This window comes from Leucopleurus acutus (genome assembly GCF_964270905.1).
Source record: "Leucopleurus acutus genome assembly, chromosome: 17".
Taxonomy (NCBI): domain Eukaryota; kingdom Metazoa; phylum Chordata; class Mammalia; order Artiodactyla; family Delphinidae; genus Leucopleurus; species Leucopleurus acutus.
In genome coordinates, this window is record NC_139159.1 from 3,746,570 (window position 1) to 3,755,753 (window position 9,184).

Consider the following 9,184-nt stretch of genomic DNA (forward strand, 5'->3'; position numbering starts at 1 on the left):
TTAATTTTTTCCTTGAAAACATTTATCTGTAACAATGCATTAACCTTCAGTTTCACAGTAGCCTTTTCTTATTTATTCTCCCAATATGTCTTCATATGCTAACATGCATTAATTTAAATTTTATTTTATTATTCAATACCTGGGTAATGCTTGCTATGTGCCAGGTCCTAGCAATTAACTCGTTTCATCCACATAAAACTCTCTGAGGTCATTGCTATAATTACCCTTCACTTTACAGAGGAGATACATAGAGGTGTAGCAATATGTCCAAGGATGCATAGCTGGTAAGCTGCAGAACTATGATTCGATACCCAGCAGTTTGACTCCCAAATCTGTGCTCATAACCAATATACCATGCTGTAGTGAGCCGCAGACTTACAGGTGCTGGGGAATTATTTGTTGGTTAAATGAATAGATGATTCTCTTGTCTCTTATACTGATTTGAAAACATTAATCAAATTACCCAATTGCTCTGTATCTCAATTTTCCATTTCATAAATAGAATTGATAATATTTGCCATCCATTTCTCTCCCAAACGACAGTACGAATGGAGGAATGTACTTTACCTACCTGCTACGTGTATGTTTTTATGCACCCAAAGACTTGGTCAGCGGTACATCTAGAGGAGACCAACAGCATAGATCTTAAACATGTGACAAGACCACACAACGTGGCGTAATTAACTACATCTCTTTCAGTCTGAATGAAGTACAGGGGCAGAGCTTCAGAGACCCAAACTTCCTTATATGTGAACTTTATCCCCATATAACTTTGAACTGTTTTCATTTTTTCAGCTGAATTAGAATTTGTAAAAAATAATACTCAAATTAAATGAGATGTCATCTACGGCTTAGATTATGTGATCTAATAAAAATACCTAATTATAGATCTTCTAAATGAAAATGCTTTCTTGTTACAGCCCTGTATCTCTGCTACTAAAAAAAAATATTGTGACCTGGTTAGGAACCACACTGGAAGTTTCTGTGCCAAGAGTCCTTAATCCATCCCTACCTACCTGCTGGCTTTATTGGGTTCCTACAAATCCCTTCAGGTCCTTCACTGGTTACAGACATGGCATGGAAAGAAATTCAAAACAAGGCCCATCCGTGTTAACAGCAAGGGCAAACAGGTGATGCAAGCATCCTGGTCATCTGACCTCAAGCAGGTGACCTATTATTTCTCAGTTTCAATCTCCTCTTCTGAAAAATGGGGATAATAACAAAAGCTGCCCTGCCTACCACCAGGGCTGTCCTGAAGCTCTGACGAGTTAACGTACATGAAACTGCTTTGTAAACTGTAATCTATGAGTACAAACAAATTAATACTCAAGGTTTTGTTTTTGAAAAGTCCCCCAAAGATAGAAATTTATTTATGCATATAGCCACAAGAAAAAATTTCCATGTACATTCTTGGCGTGGACTTTCATGCTGAGTGGGTTCAGAAGAGCCAGAGGACTCGAGTTAAACCTCAGAAGAGGAGACATTTCAGGTGCTTAGTGCCTGGACACTGACCCTCTGGGGAAGGAGAGGATGAGAGAGAATAGGGTAGGTCTGAAGTCTGATGACCGCATGTCTACACAGATGTGTCTTAGATGAGAACAGTCTTTACTGAGGTTTATGGAGATAATTCTTAGCGCCTTGCCAACCAAAGAAGATGACCCCATGACCGGATCAAAGACAACCGTTATAGTACCCCTGAGCATTTATTACATGCCAATGGACTGTGTGTGCTCGAGGATATAGAGAGGCTGTTAAGGGCGGGGAAAGATAAATCAGGAGATTGGGATTGACATATACACACTACTGTATATAGAAGAGATAATCAACAAGGACCTACTGTATAGCACAGGGAACTCTACTCAGTACTCTGTAATAACCTATATAGGAAAAGAATCTAAAAAAGAGTGGATATGTGTATAACTGATTCAGTTTGCTGTACAGCAGAAACTAACACAACATGTAAATCAACTATATTTCCATAAAATAAATAAAATAAAGAGGCTGTTCAAGAGTGTTGACAAAGTTGTTGGCAAGGTTAAGAAATGGGCATAGAAGAAAATTCAGGTAACAGAGGACAACCAAACACTGACTGCAGAGGAATCCAGCAAGGATTTCTAGTATGTTCTCTCCTGTTTAGAAACCTTGGAAGCTAACTAGGGTACCATTTCAAAATCTGATATGCTTGTGGTTCAAGTTGCACAGAAAGGTGGATAATGAGTGTGTCAGGAGTGGCCTGTCCTATGACCTGTTCACTTTGATCATTTCCATGATCACAGAATGCACACCTTGCCCTAACCAACCACCTGGCAAAATCCAGCCCTGCTGACAAGAGAAACTTGGCAAGCCAGAGTTTCCAGGGTAGAAAGGCCACCTATTACAGTACTTCTACTAGAAAAAAATATCTCAGAGCGCTTGGCCTACTGATGTCAGGATCACCTTTACTTGCCAGGAACAAATGACTGCGGTACAGAGGGCCTAGAACCCCCCGCTGGACGTGAATCAATCAGAGAGGAAGGCTAATGGTACCGCGCTGTGCATTCCTCCGACCCAGGGGCCGTGTCTGCTCCCCTCTGGGGGGGACTGCAAATGTTCGGCTCACAATGGACATGTTGCTGATAAGACCGTCTGCTTAGTTGACGACACAACTCTACAAGGAAAGCCCTGGTCTCTTCTGGGTGCGAGGAAGGTGGGAAGGTCGGAAGAAGTGGGTGCACAGAAGCCGCTATTGAAATTCCCTTTAGAGTTGAGAGGCCGAGATGGAGGGGACGAGCAAGCCAGTGTGTGGCTGTAATCTGTCCTGGGGACGAGCTGGGCTGCCTTTCCTTAACCCCCAACGCCCTCTCACCTCAGAAGTCTGAGGTTCCCTACGTCGGGGAATAAAGGGAAGGAGCCAGCACTCCAACCCCGGGACCCGAGCTGGGGCGGGAGGCGGGTGCAGAACATAAGAAACACCCCCGCGGACTAGTTTCTGAGCAGGAAAGTGGACCGGGAACAGCGCATTTCCTGCTTCGCCTGTGCAAACCCCAGGCGGGGCCGAGCGGGAACAGGGTTACGGTCGAGGAGTCGCTGGCTGCCAGGGCGGGGTTCGGGGCGGCCTCGAGGGGGTCCGCGGACCAGGGCGAGAGGCCGGGGCGGGATGCAGGCGGAGGGCGTGGGAGAGGGCGTGGGAGCAGAACGCACGCCTCCCTTCCCCGTGCCGAGCGAGCGTCCCCAAAGACACTCTCGGCCCCGCGGGAGAGGCGGGTGCCCTGAGGGGCAGCGTCGGACGCCAGATGCGGGGTCCGCGGGGCTCCGACCCTCGGGGGCCTCCCGGGCCGGAGCCGGCGACCGCGATCTCTCAGGCCCTCCTTCCTCCCCACCTCTCTCATCCCGCCCGCGACTTTGGACCTCGCATCCCGGACCCGCGGGGGACCGGCGCGGGGACGGGAAGGAAACGCGCGAGGTACGCAGAGCCGGCCCGCGGCCCTACCTGGGCGGTGCGGAGCCCCGGGCGCGCTGCGTGCCGCGCGCCGCCTTCCGCTCGGCTCCCGGAGGCCGCCGCGGGCGCGCGACTTACAAACGCAAAGGCCTTATTATTGTTCTCTGTTCCGGGGATACCATTGTCTGTCCGTTCCCGGCGTCGGCGGCGCGCACTCCCTCCCCGCTCCCGCGCACTAGCTCTCCGGAGGCGACCCGGATCTGCCCCGGTGCCCACGGCCTTCCCCGGCCGCCGGAGTGTCCTTCGTCCGGCTCCCGCTTCCCGAGCATCGAAACACAAAAGCCTGCCGGAAACCCCCGGCCTGTGCCTGGTCACTCAGGGGTCCGAGCCGCGGCTCGCCACCTACCCGGGTTCATTTCTGCGCCCGCCGGCCACGGGCCCCGAGGGGCAACGGGCACGGCCCCGTGCCGCGCTAGTCGCGTCCTCGCCCAGCCCTTGGGCCTCGGGTCTGGCCTGGGGACCGGGCGTGCCATTAGTAGCCAGGAGCCCAGAGATCTCGGTCCGTGCACTGCGGGCGCGCCCGGCCGGCCGCGTGTACACGGCTCTTCCTCGCGCACTTGTTTGCCCCCCTCCCCCCGCGTAAATCTCTCGTGATGAGAAAAGCAAGGCTCGCAGGAAGCCACTCCGGATGTTTGCTGCTTTTCATGTGGCATTTGTGGCTGGCTCTGATAACGTCCCGAGCTCGACTTCCAACACCGCGTTTAGTAAAGGGACCGAAATAGAAGAGTCCACACACTGCGCAGACCGGTCTGCGGCGCCACCAGCCCCAACACGCTCCCCCCAAATCTATGACAAGTGAAGGATCAGAAGAGATTAGATACAGGTAACGGTATAGTATAGAAGGGCCTAGTCTTGGAAAGGCACCACAATTCCTTCCTATAAATAGAAGTAAATTGCTACTTCATAACCTCCAGGGAGGGTGTTATAAGCAGTAGGGGGAGGGGCGCTAGAATCTAGCTCCAGCTCCATCCTATGGATCCTGTGCTCTCACTTGAATTCTCAGTATCTCACCCAAGAAAAGTCAGTTGTTAGTCTCCAGAACAAGTGCAAATAATAATGGGAAAACTGCCCCCCCCCGTTTTTTTCCCCATCACTTTCTCGACCCTTGTGGCAGCTCTCTCTGCAGTGAGGTTCCGAGGAGGTACACGAGGATGAAGAAAGTGTACAAGGGTAAATCCGTGCATATACATTTTTTGGACTCACACGTGGATTGTATGTCCTGTACCCTATGTTATGTTTTTATGGAATTAGTCATATAGATTCATCTAGACAGATAAAATGTATTCTCGAACCGGGATTATTTTTGTTTGGTTTTCAATCTCTATTCTGAGAAAACTCCCATTTGTTCATAGAAACTTTCACGCTGATAGAAAGTCCTGCTTTGAGATCTCTGAGAAGATATTACTTTGCAGCAAAGTTAGAGAAGATCACCAAGAAAACAAGGAGCCAGGAGCTGCGTGATAAACTTGTCCTCTCTCCTTCTATAGTTTCCTTATCAGATAACCAGCTGTAATGCAGTCTTGCTTAATTTTCAAGCCCATATTTTTCTTTTTCAGAAAAATAAACTCTTAAAGGAAAAGTACATAATCAGTTAAATGTGTTTAAGATTATCAACTGCTTCAAAACCACCAATTAAAAATAACACCTCTCTATTATTTCCTTAAGCAGATTACTTTTTAAATTCTTGTCTGAACCTCAGCGACCCAGGAACTAGAACCACTTTCTGGCCGCTGAAGGTGAGGGAGGGCAGCCAACATCACAGATCCTCATGGAGTTCAAGCTGGCTTAAAACAAGTGTGCAGAAGTTCTTTGGAGAAATAGCAAAGTCAGAGAAACCGAAGGCCAAGTGTTTTCAAAGTTTCTGTTTCTTTGTTTTTATGAATGCCACTAACAAGCGGACTTGATAGATTACTTGTCCCTGTAATATCACACTAGAAGCTGCAGCACTTACCTCCCAGATCCCGGCTGTAAGCCCTAGTTTTTCATCACCCCTTCACAGTAAGCAAAGTCTGTTGTAGAGATTGATATATTGGTTTCTTTGCAAAGTTATCTAATTATGCAGGAATGGCCGTGTTCGTTGCTGTAGAAAACAATGCAATACACAAACAAGGACACGAATACAGCAGCTTGGCGTAAAGGTTAAGAGCTCCAAGTCTGAGGGCAGACTACTGGAGATGAATTCCACTTGCTGTGATCTCGGACAAGGTCCTTAACCTCTCCGTGCCCCAGTTTCCTCTCCTGTAAGATATAATAGCCTCTACCTCATAGGGTTATAAGGATAAACTAGTTTGCTGACGTTTGGAGGGATGGTGTGCTGTATGTAAGAGCAATAAGGGCTTGTTTACAAATCCCACTCAGGTTTCTCAGATTGATACAGAAGTTTAACGGTCATTCAGATTTTCATTGCAGTCTAGAGAAACATAGAGGAATCCCCCAGTCATCTGTGAGGGTCACCACCTCAAGCTGACCCTCCAAGCTACAGTTATTTCGCTCCTCAGGAGTTGCTGTCTTTCCTCTAATTGGCAGGCATTTAGATAAATATCACTGCTGTCTGTACCACATTTTAGAAATCAAAACTAAGCCTTGCCTCTTTTACTGAACACATATGAGAAAACTTTATTTACTGTACATTTCACGTACAAATTGTCAAGGGTTGGTTCGTCTTTTTTGGGTAAACGTTTTCATTTCTTCGGAATGACGTTTGTAATCTTGTTTTAGAAAGTAGAATTTACCTCGGACATAGCATTTTGAGTATAGTACAACAAGCACGTTGAGTCCTTGGAAGAGAAAGTATGTTGCAATTTGAAGGCGTCCGTAGGTCTCTCAGAAGAAGGCTAGGTCACCCACCGCTGAAACGCCCTCAGCTCCTGGTTTAGTGGATGCTTCGCGTGTTGATCCGAACTGCCGGGACCAAGTGCTTCTGTGCAGCAGTGCGATCAGCACCCGGGAAAGTTTTTCAGAAGTCCCTCTTCCCGGGTCGGAGAGGACGTGGCGCCTAAGCTCAGCTCCAGCCAGTTTTCCCGGGGGCAGGTGTAGCCCTGGGCGCGGGGTCGGGCGGGGGAGGGGAAAGGGCGGGCGTGGGGTTGAGCTGGGACTTGGGACTTGGGCGGCGAGCTGGGCGTGGGCCTAGCGACGCCGGCCCGGCCCGCCCCCGTCGCTCTATTGGCCACGTCTGTGCAGAAAAGGCCCCGCGGCCTAGGGGCGCCCGCAGTGTCACTGGGCCGGCGGGGACGCTAGCTGCGTCGGGGCTGCGATCTGCCAGGGACGCCGGCGGCGGGGTCGGGCCGGGGGGCGCGAGCGGCCCGCGGGAAATCTCCCTCTCTCGCTCCCCACCCCCTCCCTCCCCCCGGTCGGGGGAGGCGGCGTGTCCGGCGGAGGGGCGCGGGGCGCGGGGCAGGGCTGGAGCGCCATGAGCAGCCCGGATGCGGGGTACGCCAGTGACGAGCAGAGCCAGCCCCGGAGCGCGCTGCCCGCCGTGATGGCCGGGCTGGGCCCCTGCCCCTGGGCCGAGTCGCTGAGTCCCCTCGGGGACATGAAGATGAAGGGCGAGGCGGCGGCGAGCAGCGGGGCGCCGGCCGGGACGGCGGGCCGAGCCAAGGGCGAGTCTCGCATCCGGCGGCCGATGAACGCCTTCATGGTGTGGGCGAAGGACGAACGCAAGCGCCTGGCGCAGCAGAACCCGGACCTGCACAACGCCGAGCTGAGCAAGATGCTGGGTGAGTCCAAGCCCGGGACCCAGAGAGTGCGAATCGTGGAGCCGCTTCCTTGAGTCTCACGGGGTGTGGGCCTCGCGCCGGAGGAGGCTGGGGGTGCGCGGCCGCCACGTCCTTCCCTGGGGCCCTCGGTCCCCTCCCGCTTCCCGCTCTCCGAGTCTCCGAACGGCTTTGGGCCTCGGCGCCCGGCTTCCCCGGGTGGCCGGGGCGCAGGTCCAGCGGCCCCGGGAGGCGGCTTCCCCGCGCGTCGGAGTGGCGGCGAGGGTACCCTGGCGCGGGGCTGGCTTGGTCGCGCCCGTCCCCCCGACTCCTCGCCCGGGTGGGGACGCTCTCGGTTCCTCGGACGTCCGCGAGCGGTTGAGCGGGAAGCCGCTTCCAGGAGGCGACAGGAAGGCACCCGAGGCCTCGCGTCTTCCTCGAGTGCTCGGCCTCCGCAGGCCCAGCGTTCACCTTCACCTGGACCCTTTCCCCTGCTTGCCCGGGCTGCACAATCCGAGGTCGGAGGCGAGGGCGGTGGGACCAGCTGGGGCCCGGGAGCGGGGCTCCGACCCTAAGCCCGCGCGCCTCTCCACCTCCCGCGCTCCCGCAGGCAAGTCATGGAAGGCGCTGACGCTGGCGGAGAAGCGGCCCTTCGTGGAGGAGGCCGAGCGGCTGCGCGTGCAGCACATGCAGGACCACCCGAACTACAAGTACCGGCCGCGGCGGCGCAAGCAGGTGAAGCGGCTGAAGCGGGTGGAGGGCGGCTTCCTGCACGGCCTCGCCGAGCCGCCGGCGGCCGCGCTGGGCCCCGAGGGCGGCCGCGTGGCCATGGACGGCCTGGGCCTGCCCTTCCCCGAGCAGGGCTTCCCCGCGGGCCCGCCGCTGCTGCCCCCGCACATGGGCGGCCACTACCGCGACTGCCAGGCTCTGGGCGCGCCCCCGCTCGACGGCTACCCGTTGCCCACGCCAGACACGTCCCCGCTGGACGGCGTTGAGCCCGACCCCGCCTTCTTCGCCGCGCCGCTGCCTGGGGACTGTCCGGCCGCCGGGCCCTACAGCTACGCGCAGGCCGCGGACTACGCGGGGCCCCCGGAGCCGCCCGCCGCCGGGCCCCTGCACGCCCGGCTCGGCCCGGAGCCCGCGGGCCCCGCGATGCCGGGCCTCCTGGCGCCCCCCAGCGCCCTGCACATGTACTACGGCGCGATGGGCTCGCCGGCGGCGGCGGGCGGCGGGCGCGGCTTCCAGATGCCACCGCAGCCGCCCCCGCCGGGCCCGGGGCAGCCGTCGCCGCCGCCCGAGGCGCTGCCCTGCCGGGACGGCGCGGACCCAGGCCAGCCGGCCGAGCTCCTCGGGGAGGTGGACCGCACAGAATTCGAACAGTACCTGCACTTTGTGTGCAAGCCCGAGATGGGGCTCCCCTACCAGGGACACGACTCCGGCGTAAATGTGGCGGACAGCCACGGGGCCATCTCCTCGGTGGTGTCCGACGCCAGCTCCGCGGTGTATTACTGCAACTACCCCGACGTCTGACGGTCCCTTCCGACCCAGCCTGCAAGCCAGAAGCACAAACAGTGTTACACACTTCCTGGAGGAGCTAAGGAAATCCTCAGCCTCATGTCGTGTCATGTTGTTTTGAAGTTGCCTTGGCGTATAATTTATGGTAATTTATTTTGTCTGCCACTCGAACACTTGGGGGGAGAAAAATGTGAGGTGGTGTTTGAAGATTGGTTCAGACACTTGTTTCCCACAGTTGCGTTGTCAAAACCCCACTTCCAAGTTCAAGTTCACCGGTTTTCAGTGGATCCCGGAACAACTCGCTCCGTTTCCCGAAGCTTTATTGATCTAAGAAATTTTATCCCGGGTGTGTTTTTTCGATCTTAAAAATAAATAAATAAATAAAATCTGGAATCCTACTTTTTCACTCTGCTAGCGCCTCTGTCACAAAAGCCAATTTTTGACATCACTGTTAAGTATTTAATAGAATTAGAAATATTTTAATGATGACACTAAATAT

The 9,184-nt window shown here is 54.2% G+C and overlaps 1 protein-coding gene across 1 annotated transcript; it reads left to right on the forward strand.

Moving 5' to 3' along the window:
* Positions 1 to 6,887: 6,887 nt before the first annotated feature.
* On the forward strand, positions 6,888 to 8,712 carry SOX17 (SRY-box transcription factor 17; the record flags this gene model as incomplete). Its single annotated transcript, XM_082859042.1, has 2 exons — positions 6,888 to 7,194; positions 7,781 to 8,712. 2 exons carry the CDS (start codon positions 6,888 to 6,890, stop codon positions 8,698 to 8,700), a joined length of 1,227 nt encoding a protein of 408 aa, XP_082715168.1. The 3' UTR covers positions 8,701 to 8,712.
* Between the last annotated feature and the right edge of the window lie 472 nt (positions 8,713 to 9,184).